The sequence below is a fragment of the Cucumis sativus genome, chromosome 7, assembly GCF_000004075.3.
Source record: "Cucumis sativus cultivar 9930 chromosome 7, Cucumber_9930_V3, whole genome shotgun sequence".
In the NCBI taxonomy this organism is placed as follows: Eukaryota; Viridiplantae; Streptophyta; class Magnoliopsida; order Cucurbitales; family Cucurbitaceae; genus Cucumis; species Cucumis sativus.
In genome coordinates this window covers 9,575,128-9,598,664 of record NC_026661.2, presented here as the reverse complement: position 1 = coordinate 9,598,664, position 23,537 = coordinate 9,575,128, and the positions used below count along the sequence as shown (strand labels likewise).

Here is a 23,537-nt window from a genome sequence, read left to right as displayed (position 1 = left end):
GAGAGTTCGACGTCCGGCAGCTCCAACCACTCAGTTCCGATTACCTCTTCTGATCTTGACGCCCAACTAAATCCCTTCATGCTTCATCATTCCATCACTCCAACCACCAACCTTGTTTCTACACCATTGGCAGGATCGAATAACTACTAATCATGGAGTAGAGCAATGATGCTGGCCTTCTCTGGAAAGAACAAAGTTGGGTTCATCACCGGCCTGATCAAGAAACCTTCAGAAGGTAATCTATTATCCGCTTGGAAATGCAACAATGATGTGATAGCTTCTTGGATTATCAACTCTATTTCAAAAGAGATAGCAGCAAGCCTCGTTTATAATGGAAACGTAAAGGAGATGTGGGATGAATTGAAAGAAAGGTATAAACAGTCCAATGGACCTCACATATACCAGTTACGAAAGGACCTAGTAACCACTACACAAGGAAGTTTATCAGTTGAAATATACTATGCAAAAATCACCACTATATGGCAGGAACTTGTGGAATATCGTCCTATGGATGAATGCATTTGTGAAGGATCAAAGAAAATGATCAATTTCTTGAATGCAGAATTCGTAATGACCTTTCTCATGGGATTAAATGAATCCTATTCGCAAATTAGAGCCAAATTTTGTTGATTGATCATTTACCTCCCATAAATAAAGTCTTTTCTCTAATCATCCAAGAAGAAAGACAAAGATCCATTGGATCTTCACCCTACATTGAGAGCATTCACATTGATGGCTAACTCTGAAAGAAGATTTTCTTCTGATAAATCCAAGAAGAAAGATACAAGACCTATATGCTCCAACTGTGGCTATAAAGGACACACTGCTGACAAATGCTACAAGTTACATGGCTACCCACCCGGACATAGACTTGCCAACAACAATAATTATGTCCATCAAAGACAGAACAACACAATCCAAGATCGAAATGACAAAGTGACAGAAGTTTCTAAGAGCAATCAATCTGCCTTTTTTGCTAGTCTCAACAGTGATCAATATACACAGCTTCTGGGCATGCTTCAAACTCATCTCAACACACCTCAAAATGGTGAGAATTTCAAAAATGAGACTACACACATAGCAGGTACTTGCCTCTCTAACTCACTCAATGATCCCTTAACATGGATCATTGACTCTGGTGCTTCCTCACATATTTGCCATGACAAGTTTATGTTTACAAATCTCTATAGCGCCCAGAATATGTTTGTTATTTTGCCCACTAAGACTCGTCTAAAGGTTGAGCATATAGGAGATGTTTTCATATCAAATGATCTAGTCCTGAAAGATGTACTTTATATTCCTGACTTCAAGTATAACCTGCTGTCAGTAAGTACTCTCCTCAAGGATGACAAATTTGCCATATCATTTGCTGATTCTAATTGTCTTATTCAGGACAAGTGGCTTTTCGAAAACGATTGGGAAGGCTGAATTAACTAATGGGCTCTACCTACTCAGAATGAAAAATGAAAGAGTTAATTGCATTCAGCACACTGCACTAATGTGTAAAGTCTCGGCCTCTATGTGGCATAAACGGATGAGACATCCCTCTATCAGCAGAATAAAGGAGTTAGCTAAGATGATAGAAATTTCTGACTTTCCAAATTGTAAAGAAGTCTGCCATATTTGTCCCTTAGCTAAACAAAGACGTCTCTCTTTTCCTATATTGAATAATATTGCTAAAAATGTATTTGATCTTATACATTGTGACATATGGGGTCCTTTCAAAACCCCAACACATGCTGGTCATTCATATTTTGCCACCATTGTAGACGATAAATCTAGATACACTTGGGTATATCTTTTGAAACATAAGAGTGATATCCTACAAGTTATTCCTAGATTTTTCAAGTTAATTGAAACCCAATTTTCAAAAGTCATCAAGGTCTTTCGATCTGACAATGCTCCTGAGTTGAATTTCAGGGATCTTTTTGCCAAAACTGGAACAACTCATCAATTCTCGTGTGCTTACACTCCTCAACAAAATTCAGTAGTGGAAAGAAAACACCAACACCTTCTTAACGTAGCAAGAGCATTGATGTTCCAATCAAAGGTTCCTCTTATCTTTTGGGGAGAATGTGTTCTGAGTGCTGCATACTTGATCAACAGAACGTCTATGGTATTACTATCAAATAACACTCCCTTTGCTGCTCTATTCAAGAATCTAACACAATTGCATTTACCTTTCAATCATCGAAATCGTATAATTCAGCAGCTACCAAGACCACATTACAAAGATGGTTGCATATTCCATACTCCTGTAAACATATATATTAAAATATATTATACAAAACAAACTAGTTATCTTTTTAATAAACCGAGAGAAGTTGGTCTTAAGTTATTGCAACTGATGTTAATCAAGTACTAAACATGGTTGCTGATTATTATAGGAACCACATACCATAACTGAAACACGAACAACATCACAAGCATTTCCAGCATCTCCATCTTCAACTTTATCTAAGTACAATACTTTTCTAAGTCAAGCTTAAAGTGGGAGTCCATCATATATTAGAATATATCTTTAAATAGTCATTCAAACTATGATTGTTTGCACATGTGATTTGTTGAAAAGGATGTCAAATATTTGTTATTTCTCTACAGTCTCTACAATGAATAAAGCCTAACTAGATTTCACTAAACTACCAAACAAAAGCAACAAAATTTGAATGCAGACAAAAAACATACATGAAACAGGGTACCCAAATCAGAGCCGATGAGGAGTCACAGACTTGAAACTATCACTTCAACAAGCCCCAATCAACAAATTCAATTAGAAATTTTTAGAACATTTGATAAGGAAAACAAATATTTAAAAATCCTAAACACTTCAATAAATCAAAATTGTTGATTAGAATAGAGTCATTAGTAAAAAAGAAATCTAACCTTATTGCTTAAGGGGAGTCGTGCACTATGAAAGTTGAAAATTTTGTATGCCACTTAATAACTATTAAATAATTATCAACTACTAAATATAACTTCAAGAATCTTTTCAATAGTAAAAAATTATCAACTACATCATGGCGGCCTAACTGAATAATTTCTCAAGAAATATCAACTACTTTCATTACATTACAATAAAGCTGAAGGAATCTACTCATTAAATCATAAAAATGACCAATGTTACAAAAACAATTTGTTAGCCCGTTAAAAATTCCTTGATACCTTGATACCTTCTACAAAATAAGTAAGAATGAGAGTTATCTTGAGGAGAAGAAAAGTTGTGAGCATTGTGTGGAGTATTACCATGAAATTCAATCAAATATTCAAAAAGCTTATCAGTTCTCACAACAGAAGATCTTCAGAGAGAATGGTCCGTTGGTGGCATCAAAGAGACTTGTTCTAAAGTGTAGTCAAACCATTAGAATCAATTCATTGTATATTGAAGCCATGAACAAACTTATGATCCTCTGCTGTGATATTTCAATAAGCGTAAGTCAATGTGCTGCTGCTAATGGCCACATTTAGTAAATGTTTACAGAAAGAAGTAATGAAACAATGAACAAGTTTTTTCAATTTCTTTTTTTTCTCTCTATCGCTCGTTGTTCTTATGGTAGGTAGTTTTTCTTGTAGTGAATAGAGACCCTTGCCATTCATTTTTGGGATATTGGATTGAAGGAATAATTGAAGCTCTGAAGTGCAAGTTCGTATAAGTCCGTATCAACCTTGAGATCAACATCTTCTAAAAGATCGAAGACTTGATTCTAGAAGATCGAAGTTCAAATCAACTTGCATCTACAACATCCTGAAGAACGAAGGCTAAGAAGTTCTGAAGTTTATTTTATCTTGTATTCGAGAGAAATTAAAGCATAAAATGAGTAAATACTAGAGATTGTATTAACAATATTTATCAATATATCAAAGTTCAATTTTAGGAAGTATATCTCTTTAAAATCTGGTGTGAACAATGTCCCTTTATTTAATCCCTTATTTTATTGTTTCCTTTTTTCTTTTTTTGTTTTTGACTTGGAGTTCTCTACCAAACAAGCAATAATTAAGTGTGGTAGAACCCCACATAAATTTGCCACCACAACAAATAATTGAAAGCACATTTAATGGTTGAAGCTTCTATTTTCGTAGCGTTACTAACTAGTTCTTAAGCGCTTTTAATGTAGTATTTTTGGAATAAACTTAAAATGAGTTTCCACACCAACCGTTCCACCATCTTCAATTCCTTAAGAAGTCCAGCAAAAATACCAGCTCTCATTAGTGGCGGAAAAAACAGCCATGAAGCAGTGACCACCAGAAACGACAGCGTTAACAGCCATGCCACCGCCGCAGGCGGCTGCCATCGTCGTCCTACAACCGTCTTCAATTCAAATTCCAGAACCACACACACCCCTTGAAGAACAAAGAACCATGTGACCTCCCAAGTTGGCACTTCTCTAGTAATGTAATACACCAATTGCTCATGCATCACTCCTGAAACGACAAACACCGCCATCACCCCCGTTCCTGCCGCCCACCTCTTCCCCACTACACCACCCACTGCTGCTCGAACTGGCCTGTAAATACCATAACGTAAAGTATTCGACACCAACAAATTCCACCTCCTACCCCAAAAATCTTGGAGAGATGTTGCCAAGTAAGGCTCATTCGACGATGGTTCAAGCACAACACCATCGAATGACGATCGAACAATAGCACTCGACACTCCAAGAAGAAATTCGACGAAGAGATATAGCGTCACACAGTACACACAAATCTTCACATTTGGCCGAAACTGGTCAATGTGGTCACCGGCGGCGATCAAGATGGCAAAAAGCAAGATTTTGGCGGGCAAATTTAGGCCCAACTTGGGATTGGCATATTTTTCAAGGTATTTATAATCTGGGTCTATTTCTCTTGGCTTTATTTTGATTGGAAGACAAGCGACTGTGACAAAGAGAGGGAATGTCAATGGTGGGTCGGAAACAAGAGGACCTAAATTGAATGAAAATAGAAGAAGTTTGAAGGTTGTGAGCCAAGTGATGAAGAAGGCGACGGTACCAGAGAGGAAGACGGAGGAGAGAGAGAGGGGAAGAAGGGCGAAGAGAGAGAAAGTAGGGAAGAGAGAGATGAGCCTAAATTTTCCTTTGGGAAGCTTTGAAGATATGAAATATGAGTATAATAGAGACACCATGATTGTGAGGGAGACTTTCGTGAAGCTCTTGAGTTCTCCATCCATGACAGCCATATTTGCTTTTGCTTTTGCTTTTATAAAGTTTCAATGCATGATATATATAGAGAGCAAACGCATCCTTAAGATGTACTTTTATACTTTCGTCATCTCACTCTGATTATGTCTAAACAAAAACTAAAAAATACTTCAAGCAAAAAGTAAGAGTTTGGCATTATGACAAAATATGATTGGAAGATAAAAAAAAAAGAAACATAAAGATAAATATGAGGTAGGACAATGCTTTGTCTTATTTGATGTGGTTTGATTCAATTTTCGGTAATTAGTTGCAGGTTGTGTTTAGGTTGATTTGATATGGTGATTCAATCTTTAGTACTTAATTGTTCTAATTCTTGCGAATATATGTATCTAAAAAAACTTGAGCTTCAATGAGTGGTTTAGTCTTCATGAGCTACAAAGTTCTTGGTGTTGGGAGAATACTTTCCTAGGTTTTGCACTAAATTTTTTTAACCCTACAAATGAACTTTTCTATTTATAGAATTTTCTGGTGGGTTTTATGTGGTCAACTTGGTTGGTCTATGGATTAGACCCTTTAACCTAACCATATGGATTTAGATTTATTTAGTATATTTATTAGCTAAATTAAACTTTTTTTTTTACTCAAAATTGAACTTGAGCTCAAATAAATAATATTTTAAAAAATTGCATCATATAGCACAAATTAGAAAATAAATATAATCTACAGCACAAGAGAACAATATTTTGCAAAAGTGGCAATTTTTCACCAGTTATATGACATTTTTTAAATGTCAATTTTGCCCTTCAGTTTCCTTTCTCTTATACTTTAAGTGATGGTTTCTAGAACTGATATCTTACTATCAGTGATGTCTTCTATCAATATGACATCATGTCTAATATGTCAATATGTTTTTCAAGAATTTATTACTAATTAACTTGAACTTTGAATTTCTAAATGATATAAATGTTAATAGCATAACCTAAAATCAATAATTTATTTCAAGAAAAGTTGCAATTATATCAATTTCATTTATACTACCAGCGATAAAAGCTATCATATAGATAGTATGTTAGTAGTGATTCAAAGCTACTATCAATAGCATGTCGATTCTATCTTCTTTTCTTTTTCCATTAATTATACTAAAAATAAACAACGATAATATTACTTTAGAGTAGCTAGCATTATATTGATATCACTGATATATAGTGTTGGCTTTTTGGCCCTTAATCTCAAATTAATTTATTTTAATTATTCAATTAATTTATGTTTTGATGATAACAAATCTGATTTTTTTATTGACAATTTTATTAATTTGAATAGATCATATCGTAGAGCTTGGAAAAATGATTGTAACGCCTCTTGAATCACCCAAATCGAAGTTCAAATGAAGAAAATATTGCTAAAAGAAGCTTAACGGAAAAATATCCGAAATGGTGACGTGGCGACCAAGCATTCAATTTGAACCAATTAGAAAAAGTCACTTGGAGCAATGAAGGAGTAACAAATGTGGCTTTTTGTTATGTTTTATTGGCTTTTAAAAAGAAAATGACTTTAACATTATTATTTTTCCTTGTGTCTGACGTCTAGTTTTCTTAACAGATTGTGAGGTTGGTTTATTGGTTTCTTTTTAAACAAAATATTTTGAAAAGACATATTATTATATTATTATTTGTATTGTGTCTAACGACTAGTTAAGTTTAAATCTCAACCATTCATTTTTCTTTTACTTATATCTAATGACCCAAAATGATTTTGAATTTATCTTTCCTCTCTTTTTAAATACTTCACTTTTCCCAAATTTTAAAAGACAAGATCATTAAATTTTTACAATCCTCAAGCAAAAAGCCAACATTGTTATTCTCTCTAAAGCTTCCAATTTTTATTTTTTTCATCTTATTCTTGAGAGCTTCTTATTGTATTGTGAGGATTAAATTTGTGAGCTTCAAATTGTATACTCACTCTTTTAGAGAGTTTTATTTTTTGTGATTTAAAAACTTCAACATATTGTAACGGTTGGATCCTAACCCGTGAAAAGGATCGGGTTTAGTCTTGAACCCAAAAAAGGAGCAAGAATCAGTTCGGCTCAAATCCGTGGAAAGAGTCCAAAGAAGATTTTCAATCAAAATCCCAAGAGGTGCTTGAGAAAGTGGATGTAGGTTGAGTTTAACCGAACCACTATAAAATTACGGTGTCTTCTTCTCTAACTCTTTTCTAATTATTTTTTAATTTAATTTTAGTTACATATTCTTATTGGTTGAGTTTGATTGCATACTTCCATTCATATATTTTTATCAATCTTATTATTTAACAAAGTTTACAAAGTTCTTTATTTAAATTTAAAAAGTATCTAATTAGTTTATTTTACTTTTTATTTGTCAAAAAGTTTATTTAAACCTTATTCACCCCCTCTAGGGTTGCCATACCGATCCAACATATAGTAGCCTATTATAGATATTACTTATAAATGTTATCAGTTGATATCAATATCCTTCTACTGCTATCACTGATAGATATTATAAATGATAGCAATAAAAGAATATAATTGATAGTATCTGTAAAAAAATATCAATTGATAGCCTAATTAAACATTATCATTTCAAAACTGATATGCTACCAAGGAGATATCACTTATAAAAAACATCCTTATAATGATATCACTTAGAGTTACTATTAGTGATGTCCTTCTAATGCAATCATTGATAGATAATGTTAGTGATATATCATCTTACGTTGATAGAAATATAGAAAAATTACTTATAATAGCTACTGGATATATCAATTGATAGCAACATCGTGGACAGTAGATACTACTAATAGCAACTGATATCACATTTCTTAAATTGAAAATTATCACCAATAGCAGTTATCAATGATAACAGCTAACTATAACAACTGATACCATATTTCTCAAATTGAAAGTTACTATACCCTTTAGTGGCTATCATTGGTAAAAAATATCGTTAGTCATTATCAATGATATCAATTGATAATATATTTATCAAATTAAAAGCTATTAATGATAACATCTATTCAATAATAGTTGTTATCACTAATAGCTTTCAATTTAATAAAAACAGTTGTTATCACTAATAGCAATATATAACAGCTATCAATTGCTATCAATGATAGCTTTCAATTTAATAAAAACAGAAGAAAAAAAAATATTCGTAGAGATAACAACTTATCATTGATAGTGGCTATCAATGATATCAACTGATAACAACTATATGTGATATTTCCTAATTGTAACTATAATTAGCGATAACTTTCAACGTGAAAAAATTGAGAAAAAGTGTGTGAAATAATAATTTCTCAAATTGTAAACTATTAGGGGCCGTTTGGGGGAAGGAAAAGAAAGAAATCATTTCCTTGTTTGGCCCATGGATTAAGGGGAGGGAAAGTAATACCCTTAATCCTCCTTATTCCTTCTCTTTTCTCATTCATTATCCCATTTTTTCCACTGAATCCTTTCATTTCCCATTATAATCCTTCCATTTACCAAGATAATCCTTCCATTTACCAAGATAATCCTTCTCCTTCTTCTCCTTCTTCTCTTTCCTCATTTATTTCTTATTATCTTTCCTCATTTATTTCTTATTATCTTTCCCCATTTATTTATTCTTCCCTCCAAATTGATCATCTTATTTCTTCTCTTTCCCAAACTTTCTCTTCTCTGGTATGTTACAGAAAAAAAAATAATAAATGAAAGAAAAAATATTAAAAATGAAAAAAAAAAAAAAAACAACATAATACAAATTTTTATTGTATAGGATTGATGATACAAACTTAAAATACAAATTTCTTTTTGTATTGTACAATTTGAAGAAACATATTTTACATAAATGAAAAAATAATAATACAAATTTGTTTGTATTGTGTACTGTGTATTGTGTGTACGGTTCAATTTTTTTTTTATACAAAATCAATTTAAAAATTAATACATATTTCCTGTGTGTTGGGTTACAGTAGAAATAAAGTATAAACATTATTTTAATATAATTTTTCGTCATTTTGAAAAACAACACCAACAAAATAAATAAGTTTAGACAAACACAAAAAGAAAAAAAAAAAACAAAATTAATACAATTTTTGTTTGTATTTGGTTTACAGAAAACATTCCATAAGCATTTCTTACGCTGAAAAAAAAAATGTAATTCAATTTCTTTCTCATATGGGGTTCCGGTAGTAAAAAAAATATTTGCCATAAATTAAAAAAAAACATATTTTTAATGTATTGGGTTTACGAATCAATTTGAACTACAAATTGAAGACAAATGAAAAATTAAATAATACAATTTCTGTGTGAATTGAATTTACGGTATAAATTTTATAAACATATTTTACACAACCAAAAAAAATTTAATACACTTTATTTTGTGTACTTGATTTAATGTTAAAAAAGAAAGAAAAAACTACTGTACAAATGGAAAAAAAAAAAAAAAAAAAAAAACTCTACTTTTGAGAGTATATTAGGTGAACGTTACAAGTAAAAAAAGTATTTATACAAAATCAACAAAAAAAAAAATCAATACAATTTTTTTGTGAGCGCTTGGATTACGGTACAACCTAACTAAAAAAATAAATTTGAATACAATTTTTTGCTGTAGAGGTTTTATGATACGAACAATTTACAATGCAAAAAATATTAGCACATTTTTCATTTAGTATTGAGTTCGCGAAAAAAAAAAACGATAATTTCATTTCCAGAAAAAAAAATTATGTATTTTTTCTCATATATTGAGGTTAACGTACCAATAAAAAAAATTACACAAATGAAAAAAAAATACAATTTTTTTGTCATAATCTTTCTCCCAAATAATCATTCTCCCAAACAAGGATTATAATAATCTCTCATAATCCTTTCAGTTAATCCTTCTCCTAAACAAGGATTATATAATCTTCCATATTCCTTCCACTTAATCTTTCCTCCAAACAAGAATTATAATCATCATTTCCTCCACTTAATCCTCCATTTTTCTTATTTATTTTTCCCCTTATTCATTCCCTCCCCCAAACGGCCCTTTAGTGAAATAACTAATAACATACTATCCGTATGGTACAAAGAAAAGAGAATAGATTAGCATGCTATTAGTCATAGCGTTGAATCACTAATAATATATTATCCATATGATAGCTTTTATCGCTAATAGTATAAATGAAATTGATATAGTTGCAACTTTCGTTGAAAGAAATTATTGATTTTAGATTATGCTATCAACACTTATATCATTTAGAAATTCAAAGTTCAAGTTATCAGTAATAAATTCATGAAAAATATATTGACATATTAGATATGCTAGGTCATCACTAATACTATGTTATCCGTGATACAAGTCATCATTGATAGCATGAGAAGAAACTGGAAACTGAAGGACAAATTTGACATTTAAAAATAAATTACCATATATGACTGGTAAAATCTTATCATTTTTGTAAATATTGTTTCCTTCCAGTATAAATTATATTTATTTTCTAATTTATGTATATGATGCCATTTTGGTAAATCATATTGACCCTCACAATCATATTAATGAAAATTGTACCATTCACATAGCGTCGGCCTAATTTTTCTCTTTTTGGTTCAATGTAATTTTGAAGTGAAACCCCCATTTGTATCATTTTGCAAAATCTAATTCCACTTTCCTATCACTTAATTAGTTTGGATTAGGTTTATGTGTCGATTGGTGTAAAGAAAATTGATTGTCATTCATAGTTCCACATATGTTTTCTTTTTCTAAGTAGAATGCCCTCACATTTAATTTTATACTGGATTTAAACTTCGGATACAAAAAGATTAAGCATATCATGTGGTGCTATATTCTATTAAATTTTGTTGGCATTTGACAACGTTTTTCCTAAGGCATTCATTTGGATTCAAGCTAAGAGAGACTTTACAGATTGGTAATATATGTGGTTTTATACCTAGAATAAATTGAAATTGAATGCGAGGAGTCGTGAACATATGAAAGTATTGTTACAAAAAAAACCTCTAAACAACTGAAAATTACTATCTATACAAATCAGATGCAATTGCTTTTTTTTTTTTATTTTCTTTATGTTTCAATCATAAGAACTTTATGATTTTCAAAGTTAAGCATGTTTAACTTGTTTGAGTGACCTTTCTTGAAAATTTCTTGAGAAACATGTGTGGAAGGTTAAGATATGAATACTAGTTGATTTTATTGGTTTGTGTTTGACAGTCTTGACTCTTAGAAGCAGTTTAAGGCAAATAAAGAGAATGACTTTACCCAGATTGTAGGAGAATGCCAGACCCACTAGGTATCAAATCAAAGAATTTGATTCCTCATCTATATCCAGAGCTTATGAGACACTAAATGCAATTGGAAGAGCTCGATAATAAGGGGAAAAGGGCAGAACCAATTTGTAGAAAAGTACACAAAACATAACTTATGGAAACAAAACTTATATGGCCACCATGAAACTCCATGAACACAAAAATTACAGGCACTCCAAATACGCATGGCATAATTTGTAGATACTTTCATTATAGTCTTCTTTTTGCTTTCCTTACCCTAAAAAATGAATGGTTGAAATATCTTGATAATAAGAACAATTAGTTCCTTTCCCACAAAGAAATTCTTATTGGATGTGCGCTCACATTTCTAATTCTTAAGTATTAAAACATAACTTGATGTGAATTGAAGAGCTCTCTACATATTTTATTTTGTGTTACACTGTGTTAAATTAATTGATATTTATTCATCAACCCTAATAATATTTACTCAACTACAATAGTTGGATTCAAAATGCATATTTGTTCAATGAATGCATCACATATTAGAATTTGTCGGGCTACTTTTTTGCTCTTTTTTCTTTGTTTTTGTTATTTCAAAACAAAGACATGTGATCCTTTTGACTACAAGAAAATACAATTAATACCATGTTCTTTACCAATTCTTCATTTATCTTGCGTCAATCAATTAAAAAGAAAACATTTTTCTTTCCATATTGCCTAATTAGTAAATATGGTCAGATAATCACTCCATAACGAAAAAGGCTATAATAGACTTTTTATAGCCTTTTTTGAAAGTGTTGACAGTCCATGTTATTAAAAGTCTGAGACTTTTTATAGCGTTTTTTTGAAGCTATAATGAATACTATCGTAGAGTATGAAGATATAGCTTATATACATTACTATAAAAACATTTGATAGCGTTTTTCATTAGAATTATAATAAATTTATATAGCTTAAATAACATGCTATCTTTGACATATAATAGCATTTTTTCAACGCTATAATATATTATTCATAGCTATAATATAGAATATATAGCTGTAATATTTAGCTATAATATAGTATTTGCAGCTGTAATATTAAGCTATATAGTGTTATTTAATCGTTTTCAATTATTATAATAATTATAATAATCTTTTGCTAGCATTTCATTTTTAGCTATATCAATCTTTCTCTAACTATAAGTTAAGACTACGAATGAGATAAAAAAAATTTCAAAAATAAATTTTCAATTAATTAACTGTTGATAAATTTTAGTTAAATGACTCAAATTTAGTTAAATCTACGCACATAAATACTTCATAGCACAATAAATATTAATAACTTACATTCATAATGTATTAAAATTACAAAATAAAGTATTTAATAATTTACTTAATTAAAGTTTCAGCCTAAAAGATACATAAAGGTAAATAAAATATTTTGTAATTGTACCAACAACACAAATTAACCCTCAAAATCAATATAAGTGTTCACAATTATATAGCTAGGTATGAGCTAACTGTCATCGTTGGTTCTTTAGTCCTCTAGTTAAGACACCATTTCATTCACCTACATAAATTTGTAAAAAGAATATCAATGAATGATTATGTAGACACTAATAATAGTGGATATTAACTAATTCACACCAACAAGAGTAGTAGGCTATTCATGTCTCTCCACAAACTATTCTTAGTTTACAAAGATAAATAAAATGACTAACTATAAGAGTGTTCTAAAACATTAAATCATGTTCTAAACCTCAATAATTACGTCTATCCAAATGTTAAATACTTCATGAAGCGTTATAGTAAGTTCCACCAAATAATCCTTGAAACAACCTACAATAGATCTATCTAGAATTTATCAAGTTTTACCCAAAAAAAAAAAAGAAAAAAGAAAAAAATAATGAAACACAATCGGAGCATGCTTCTCAAAATTATTTATCAAGTGTTAAATAATTTTTTGTAATCATTTGCAAAGGCACACAATCAAAGCATGCTTCTAAAAAACAAATAATGGAACACTTTAAAAACATAAACACAAAGCACCATCATAATAAGCATAAAAGAGAGGTAAATAAAAAGGATAAACTTAAAGCAGAATTGAACAGGAATCACCATCATAAAACTTTACCTTAGAAGTTTAACATAGGACGTTTTAGATGTGTAACGCCCTCCCCCAGCAGTGCTACTTGATATAAGTTTACTATACATTCTGCAAGCACATTCAATAACCAAAGAAACCACTTATGATAAGGAAAATAGATGTTGTGTGTTATGTATCTTGCAATTTTAAGAGGGCATTCATAACATACACAATAGCAATATATGTACACATTGAGCATATCCAAAAAGATCAAAGATATCTAGGGTAAGAAATAGGTTTCAAATGAACTGGCAATACTAGTATTTGTCTGCATGTAAGAATATCAATTAACAAATTTGTTCTTCAATGACCAAGTAGTCTAACAAGAATTCCATCTAAGAGCCACAACTTCAACTCAATCAATTAACTTTTATAAGCTCCAACAGAAAATGCATATAATTAGGTAAGGAGTGAACTTAAATGGAGGAGATTTTGTATGATAAAGAAATGAATTTAAGAGGAAATACAAGCACAAAAATTTATTCAAGTATGGATATATATTTACGCTATTAAACAACTTAGGAGGGAAAAAAGGCCAACAATCATATCTTTAGAAACGTTATCTTTAGAAACTCAAAAGGATTTGAAAAGGCATTATTCACAATGCATTAAAGATTTATCTTGTGGAGGACAACTTAGACAAAACTTCAGAGTCCGATCATACTTGTAGTATCTTAAGCATTGTTCTTATTACATCTCGATCTTTTAGAAATTCCAACTTAGGCGTGCCTAAACAATAATTTCAGTCCATTTCTGTGTAGCGAGCAATCAGAGAAACCATTGCAAACAAAGTAGTCTATCACAAATAATGGTTGAGATAAGTTAATTTTTAAACAAGATGAATTCGCATAAAAAATACCTGAAATGTTGAAAGAAAAAACAAAAACAAGAAAATTAATAATAATAAAAGAAAATAGTATAGAGAAAACCTAATTTGGGAGATCCATCATTATGTCTTAAAATAGTATAGAGAAAACCAACAATAACCTGCACTCCCGAATGTGTTTCGTCCGTGAACTCAAACAACTTGTTCACAACAGTTTTCAAGAACTTCCAGTGAGCTCTTAAGAATCTTGGATACTAACCGACAACATACCATACCTCAACTCATGGCAAGCAACAATCTCAAAACTCTATTTATGCACTGTTGGAATTCTTTCCTTTTTTCTAGGCTTTTTCCTTGTTAGAATCCTAGAATAATTATGGAAAGATTATGGGAATGTATTTCTTATTTTCCTCAATCTTTTCCTTTTTTATTCCATTGTGTACTCTATTTATTCTCCCCTATACCTATTGTTTTATTCATTAGAAAATAATAACAACAAACAATCGTGGTTTTTCTCCCAGTACTCGGGTTTACACGTAATTGGTGTGAACTCGTTGTCTCTCTTTTCAATATGCACCAATCTCAATGTTCAAAACTCTCATATCTCTTTCGAACAAGCTCACAAGACATCATATAGTGTGCAGAAAATACAAAAACAAATACGGTGGCTTCAAGTTACACAAAAATAGAATAAATACCAATTTTAACACACTACAAAGATTGTCATTGAATGGAGTAGCTGAGAAGTCCCTACCCAATTCTTTAACACTACAAAAAATTGAGATTTTAGTTAACGCACAAAAAGCGTTACTAAAATGAGAAAAAAAATGTTGCTAAAAGTATTAGCAACGCAGTGTCATAATCCTCTCCCACAACATAAACATCGACGTGCCACCATTAAAATCACTTGGTTAGCAAATAGAATCAGAAGTGAACTCACACCTAATGCAATTGCAATATCAGAATCATAGGCACAAAATATAGAATTGCCTGATTGAGCGATCATGGCCTGCCAAAGAAGAATTGACTTTTAGGAATAAGATACACACATTATAAACCCTAACACTTTCTTCTTCACATCAAAATAACATTAGGATCAGAATCAAAAGCCCTAATATCATAAAATCCATTTCTCTTGTGATTAGAACTTAACATACCAAGCTGTTCATGGATGGTTCAAATTAGAAACATAAAAGAAGAACACAAAAATGAGATTCCTAAGTCCTAAAAACTACGTCAGGCGACAGGATGAAGAAACAAAAAATCTAATTTGTTTGCTAAAAATTTCCTCTACAAATTTCTTCTATTTAATCACAAATTGGTGACCTAAACCATTTCTATACAAAAGCCACCTACATATAACTTAAACCAAAAATCAACAAGCCATTTCAACACAACCAGTATGAAAATCACAAACCCTTTCAAATTCCCAATAATACTTATCAGAAAAACAATATTCATCAAATAATAAAAATGATCAATATAATAGAGAGTTGCACCAAATACATATAGCAACAACAAGTGCAAAAGCAGTGAGATCAAAGATAAACACCACAATCAAAACCAATACCCATGATCCAAAGATCCAGCAACCTAAAGAAAATCTTATACAAATAGAATAAATTCCTGTAATTACAACAAGAAACACAAGAACGAAAACAACAAGAAAAACTTTGAAATCGTCGAACAAACAGAAACTTCAAAATTCAGAGAGAGAGAAAAACCTTACATTGTTCGGTACTTGGCTTCATCTTACACAAATCTATCGGTGTGGTCGTCCGCAAGAAAACAGATGGGGTTTGCCGATGTGGTCGTCTGCAAGAAAAGAAAACCAAGAAGGGGGTTATTGCCATAAAAACAAAATCAAGTTGGGGAGCGGGTTTCTGAAAAACAAAATCAACAATGGTGAGTTGACACAGACAATGAGCAGAGATATAAAAAATTACGATTAAAAAAAAGTTCAACCTTACCGACGTCATGGTCCTTGAATACCAAATCGCTCTCCTTGTCGTTTGGGATGAGAAATCATCGTTGTAATTCCAATATTGTCGTCGTAATCGTTTAAATAGCTTTCAGAGATGGGTTTGGTCGCGTGATGGATTTGCTCGTGAGAGGTCGTCGCGTGAGATGGATATCGTCGCAAAAGAGTTGAACGACAATCATGAGCGTAGCCTAGAGAGGTCAGTCACGAGGGGAGTCGAAAGAGAGGTTTAGTGGTGAAGGCAGTCGAAAGAGAGATTCAATTATGTGTGAGGGGAAAAGAGAAGATAAAAATTGCGGAAAATAATTTAGGCGGGATTTCTCTTTTTTTTTCCCCTCTTTTTATTTTATTTTATTTTATATCTTTTCAATAGCCCAATTTAAAATGGGCTATGAGGATAGGCTATTAAAAGCCCTATTTGTTGTAGTGAATTCGATAGTCCCCAGCCTCCACATTGGTAGGCCTTGATCTAAGTTGTCTCCAACTCAACTTCGACTCTTCAACACATTGGCTTCTTTTGATTTCGATCACATGGAGATCTAATGTTAAACTTTAGGTCAAGAAAAAGCACCTCTGAACTTCATATGACAACAACAATAAATTTGTAGGTTATAAAAAAGAGGAACATACATAACATAAAAAAAAAAAAAAAAAGGCTCTAAAGCGTAAACAAGAGGACTATATAAATAGAAAGAAAAGTTCAAAGTTGTAAAATACGTAGCTCATATGTAGTGGTGTATTTATAGGAGATTTTGATTCATAGTTTGCCTTAACTCTATTAGATTAGCATATAAGTTTCTTAATCCAATATAAGCTAGGATAAAATCTTATTCTATATGTTTTATTCCATCTTATATTATCTTGATTTTTATTTTGCCATAATCTACTAGGTCAGAATCTACTCCTCAACAAAGTGAGTGACTCATCTTTGATCTAAAGTTTAAGTATTACACTTTTTGTTTTAGAGTTAAAATCTTAATTTGTTTAAAAAATGTGTTATTTTCTTAAAAATAATTATCTATTTCATTGATCATTTAGAAAAGGTATAAGCATACTAAATGAGGAATACACTTAACGAAAGGAGCGACAAAATAATATCACAATAATACCCTTCCTCAAACTCAAGGTTTGAATCATGAACTTGAGGTTGCTAAGAAAATAAACAAACAGTAGATCAGAAACCCACAGAGAACAAACACAAAGAACTTCTAGGCGAAAACAAATCCACGAAGAACAAAGCGAAGAACTTTTGGGATAGAAACATATATTCTCGTATAGAGATTTATAACAAAACCTAACAAGAACTTCTAGACTTGATAGAGAGATGGCGGAACAACATAAGGGGAAGGTTGGCTGGATTTGGGACGGATGGATCAGAATCGAACAGGGACGACCTGAACAGATCTTGAAAAGAGACTGGATCTGTGGGATCTTGAAACGAGGTTGGATCTGTGGGATCTTGAAACGAGACTGGATCTGTGGGATAGAACAAATGGAAACCGAAGCTTTGTGGGAAAAATATGAACCAAAACTAGTCAATAGTGGAGCAAATCGGAACCAAAAGCAGAAGCCAAATCATAGGTAGGTTGGAATTTGGGAAACTGAAACTATTAGTACATTGACACAAATAATCAGTACATTGACAAAAATAATTAAGTAACTACTTAATCTTATTAAGACTTAAAGGATACTAATTATAGATTAAAGAAAGAAAAACTTACTTGTTTGACGTCTCTGAATCTACAAAATAAATCTCCAAATTGGGACACCACTCATCAGACACCTTCCTATCGTCTCGGATGAGATTGATTTGTGGGAACCAATTGGGATAGTATTTTGCAGAAAAGCAAAATTATCAGTTAAAGAAAAACTATTTTCATCTCCGTAATTATAACACTTTTTTTTTCAAGAGTAGGAAATAGAGTAGGAAAGAATCATGAAATTCTATTAATTTAAAAAATATTAAATTAATAGAAATATCAAATAAACTAATTAATTAATCATTTAATTAATATTTTACTTAAATCTTATTTAATGAATATCTTTCCAATATCTTATAGTTTTATACTAATTTAATAAAATAAAACTAAACTAAACTATTAATTAATTCTACAATTAATTAATAGCTAAATTAAATATATTATATTCAAATATATTAAATTTAAATCATATTCAAATATAAGTTTCTTTCATAACCAATAATTTTAATATGAATCAAATTCACATTAAATTAATATTTGAACTCATTCAAATATTTTATCTCTCATAAATTAATTTTGAATCATATCCAAAATTAAATTCATGTAATAAAGTTTGATAAACTTTATATTATAATGTATCACTATACATTATACTAATTCCCAAAGTAAATTTGAATATTTCAAATTACAACCAATATAAATAAATCTCATTCTCTTCACAAACTAGAAATGCTACCTAATGAAACTACAGATCAAAAGCTACAACGATATGAGTGTAACAGGCTAAATTCATTAATCACATTAATCAATATTTGTTAACTGTGTGTACACTCCACTAAAAACTGACATCTGAACTTTTCTCACTATAGATATATTTTTGTGTCCGCAGATATAGACCAATAACAGTAAGTTAGTACTTCACGAGTGTTCATAACACCAGTTGAATTAAATTACTGTTTTACCATTGGGTTACCTCTAATTCTTAAATATCGGTGCTCATCTAATGAATAACATGTTTACTATTCTACCAATAAACAGAAACTTCTCTTGTGCCATAGAGAGGGTATGACCCTTTGTTCAAGTCCTCGAGACACCATTTAAGGGAACACTCATCTACTTACCCTCAAATAGGGAAGTAGTGAATTCCATCTTGTGTAATTATGTTTTCAGCTCCCCACTTGGTCTTGTCCTCAAAATGATAAGCTTATTGAGTCAGCTATCTGGCCACTCTCACCCATATAAATCAAAGGACAATCCCTCGCGAACAGGAATTCATAATACACTCAGGATTAAGACTAAGTTGCCTAGGTCGTCCTAATGAAATAAAAACCTAACTAGTTAACGGAGTTACGTCTAGTGGTTACTATTTTGCGGTCTGATCTTATGCAAACTCATTGCATAGGATACCATCACTCACAGGTCAACTATACGAGCGTGTTGGATTATTGCATTTGTATCAAATACAAAGTGAGTAATATCCATAATGTTCTCTGAATAAGGTACCTAATCTTATCCCTATACTATAGACCCTTTAAGCTAATCTCGAACATTGATCTCTGTATGTTTCTACATACTATTCAAGACTCATCAAACAACTTATAATGTTAGTTTATTGAATTTGGGTTATTGAAACAAAACTAATAATATAATCAATAACATTTATTGAAATTATAAAAATACACTTTATTAATAACAGTTCAATGAATTATATTTATAATCTACAAGTTTTAAGACATAAATCCCAACAAACTCTCACTTAGACTAAAATTCTAGTCTTTATGGGATGTACAAAATTAAGTAATCATCTATTATTGAAAATGGTAAAATGTACAAGTATATTACATAAAACGTATATATACAAATACAATAAACTAGGGCATCCTCATACCCATTACACATCTCCCACTTGCCCTAGATTACCTAATGTACATAACTCGCAGGCCTAGACTTTCTAGATGACCCTCGAACACTTTAGTCGTGAAAGTCTTTGTAAATGGATCAGCAATAATATGCCCTACTATTATCGCAATATAAAGTGATTGACATGTTCATGTTTGGAACAATTTCCAAATCATGCATGAACTTCTTGAGCCAAACTGCTTCTTTTGCTACTTCACAAGTAACAACATATTCAGTCTCCATAGTAGAGTATGCAATAATGCATCCTTATTTGATGTTACGTCATACCACAACTCCCCTGTTTAGGGTGAACACTGATCCCAGATGTAACTAAATATGCCACCTAGCTAACTAACTAAAGTTGTTAAGATTATTAAGATTGTTGCAACCTACTAAAAAGTTACATAACTGTAAAATCATATTATAATTAAACATCTTCACCGTAATGGAAAGATAAGAGAAATTTTCCAGAAAAACATACTTGCTTTTACACCAAATTGGTATTAGAGCTTCATCAAAGTATAAACATACCTAGTAAGAGGCCCACTATCTTTTATTTTATTAAATCCTCACCTTTTTTTTTTCTTTTCTAACGAAACCACTTATCTTCAACATAAAACCAAATTACATTATCACCCAAAATTTATAAATAAAATTTGATAAATAACATAATTTTTTTAAGATTAAATACCATAAAGTTTTGGGGTGTTACAATCTTCCCTCCTTTAAGAACTTTCATCCTCGAAAGTTCTAATCCTCGAACAACTCTGGGTAATGAGCTCTCATATCACCTTCTCACTCCCATGTCGCCTCTTCCACTCCGTGATTCTACCACAATACTTTTACTAAGGCAATTCCCCTATTACGAAGCACCTTTACTTCTCTAGCCAGAATCTCAACTGGTTGTTCCACATAACTCAAATTCTCATCAATCTCCAATGATTCATAATCCACTACATGAGGTGGATCTGCCAGGTAATTTCTCAACATCGAAACATGGAAAATAATATGAATTGCAGAGAGAGATGGTAGTAATGCCAAACGATATGCCACGACACCAATTCTCTCTAAAATCTCACATGGTCGAACAAAACAAGGACTCAACTTCCCCTTCTTTCAAAGCGCAAAACTTCTTTCATAGGTGCTACTTTCAAAAACACTTTATCTCCCACCCCAAACTCAAGATCTTTCTGTCTCACATCGGCATAACTTTTTTGTCTATTCTAAGTTGTTTGCATACACGCTATAATCTTCTGAATAGCCTCATTTGTGGACTGAACCAACTCAGGTCCCATCAATCTCTATTCACCAACCTCGTCCCAACAAACAGGAGATCTACAACATTTACCATACAAAGCTTCAAATGGTGTCATGCCAATAGTAGCCTAAAAACTGTTATTATAAGCAAACTCCATCAAGTGCAATTGAGAGTCCCAACTACCTGGAAACTCTAATGCACAAGCTCGTAGCATATCCTCCAAAACTTGGTTCAAACGTTCAGTTTGACCATCAGTCTATGGATGGAAAGCCGTACTGAAATTAAACCTCGTGCCCATAGCAGTCTAAAGTCCCTTCCAAAACTTGGAAGTAAAACGTGCATCCCTGTTTAAAACAATCGATACAGGCACCCTGTGAAGTCTCGCAATCTCAGTCAAATATAACTGTGCCCACTTACTAGCAGTATAAGTGGATTTCCCTAGGACGAAATGCGTCGATTTCGTAAGTCTGTCGACGACAACCCAAATCACTGTGTAACCCGAAGGATGCACAATTATTATTATTATTATTATTGTTGTTGTTGTTGTTATTATTGTTATCATTATTATTATTATCTTTCTTATTCTTATTCTTATTATTAAATAATAATAATAATATAGTAATAGTAATAATAATAATAAGAAGAAGAAAGATAATAATAATAATAATAATTTATCGGAACTAAAAAAACCGAGTCTAGGGCATCACCACACGGCTTTTACGGGCAGAAAACTTTAATATTGCTCAAAATGAGACCACCCAACAGTTGGATGTGAACTTTCGAGACCTTTGATGTTGTTCTGAGTTGGACAATTTCTTTCTAGGCCATAACATTGGTCATTTTCTCAACGTTCCGGGACGAAACTAAAAAACCAAGTCTGGTGCATCATCGCACGACTTTCGCAATCAGAAAACTTTAATATTGCTCGAAATGAGACCACTCAGTAGTTGGATGTGAACTTTCGAGACTTTTGACGTTGTTCTGAGTTGGGCAATTTCTTTCTAAGCCATAGCATTGACCCTTTTCCCAACATTTCAGGACGAAACTAAAAAAAGTAGAGTCTGATGCATCATTGCTCGACTTTCACCGGCAGAAAACTTTAATATTGCTCAAAATGAGACAACCCAACCATTGGATGTGAACTTTCGAGACCTTTAACGTTGTTCTAAGTTGGACAGTTTCTTTCTTGGCCATAACATTAGCCCTTTTCTCAAATTCCGAGACAGAACTAAAAAAACCTAGTTTGGGGCTTTGTAGAACCTCCCAAGAAGTCTCGAACTTTTCAATGAACACCACGAGCAGAACACCACAAAATCTTCCTTGTCTCAAGATAAAAAAAAAAAACACAAAGAGTTTGTGGGGCTTCTGTGTTTTTGTTTTGTTTAAAAGGAAAATTATTTGGAGAGAGAATTAGAGAAATTGTATATCACCTCTCTTCTATATCTTAACTAAAAGATATGAAGAGAGATGGAGAGGGAAGTTATTAAAATAACTTCCTCCCTCTCCCATTACGTAAGAATAACTCCCTTGGGAGTTGGGAGTTATTCTTTTATTTAAATTAATATTCATATAAATCTAATATAAATTCAAATTATATTATATCTTATATAATATTAATTTTATATTATATCTTATATCTTATATAATATTAATATAATATAACCAATTGTTTAGATTTTCTCATATGATCTATAGTTCTAATATGAATCAAATCCATATTATTTTTTAATTTATAGTTTATTTATGAATCTTATTCATTTTATTATTATTTGAGTCATATTCAAATATTAACTTCTCTCATAAAAACTTTATATTATAATGTATCAAATACATTATATTAATTGTATCATATACAATTTATTCCCTTTAATCAATTTGAACGATTCAAATTAAACCAAAATAAATTTGATTCTCATTTATCTTTATTGAGCTAACAAGGAGACCTTATGGACTTACATATTAAAACTCCAATGGTGTGAGATTAATTAATTAAACTCTTTAATTAAATTAATCAATGTTCATTAACTATCAGTCATTCCACTAAAAACCAATAGTTGCACTATTCTTACTGTAGATATATTTTTGTGTCCATTAGATATAACCAATTAACAGTGCAATGACCCTTCACAAATTGCTCATAAGTACAGCTAGGCCAAAAATTATCGTTTTGCCCCTGTAGTTACATCTAACTCCTTAAGTACCACCAATACCTCTAATGAGCAATAGTTATAGTCCCACTATAACTAAACTCCTCTTGGGCCAAGAGAGGGTGTGGCACCACATTGTTCAAGCCTTGGAATCAGCCTTTAAGAGAGCAATTTCTCTACTTACCCTATCTATAGAGGAGTGAATTCT

General features: G+C 31.5%; 1 protein-coding gene across 1 annotated transcript; it reads right to left on the bottom strand.

Annotated features, from left to right (window-relative positions):
* Positions 1–3,812: 3,812 nt before the first annotated feature.
* LOC101205389 (probable long-chain-alcohol O-fatty-acyltransferase 5) lies at positions 3,813–5,209 on the bottom strand. Its single transcript, XM_004151569.3, has one exon. It carries the CDS (start codon positions 5,171–5,173, stop codon positions 4,094–4,096), a length of 1,080 nt encoding a protein of 359 aa, XP_004151617.2. The 5' UTR covers positions 5,174–5,209; the 3' UTR covers positions 3,813–4,093.
* Positions 5,210–23,537: the final 18,328 nt, after the last annotated feature.

Excerpts from the sequence above, each read along its gene's own strand:
- LOC101205389 (XM_004151569.3), bottom strand. The coding sequence starts at position 5,173 with ATGGCTGTCATGGATGGAGAACTCAAGAGCTTCACGAAAGTCTCCCTC.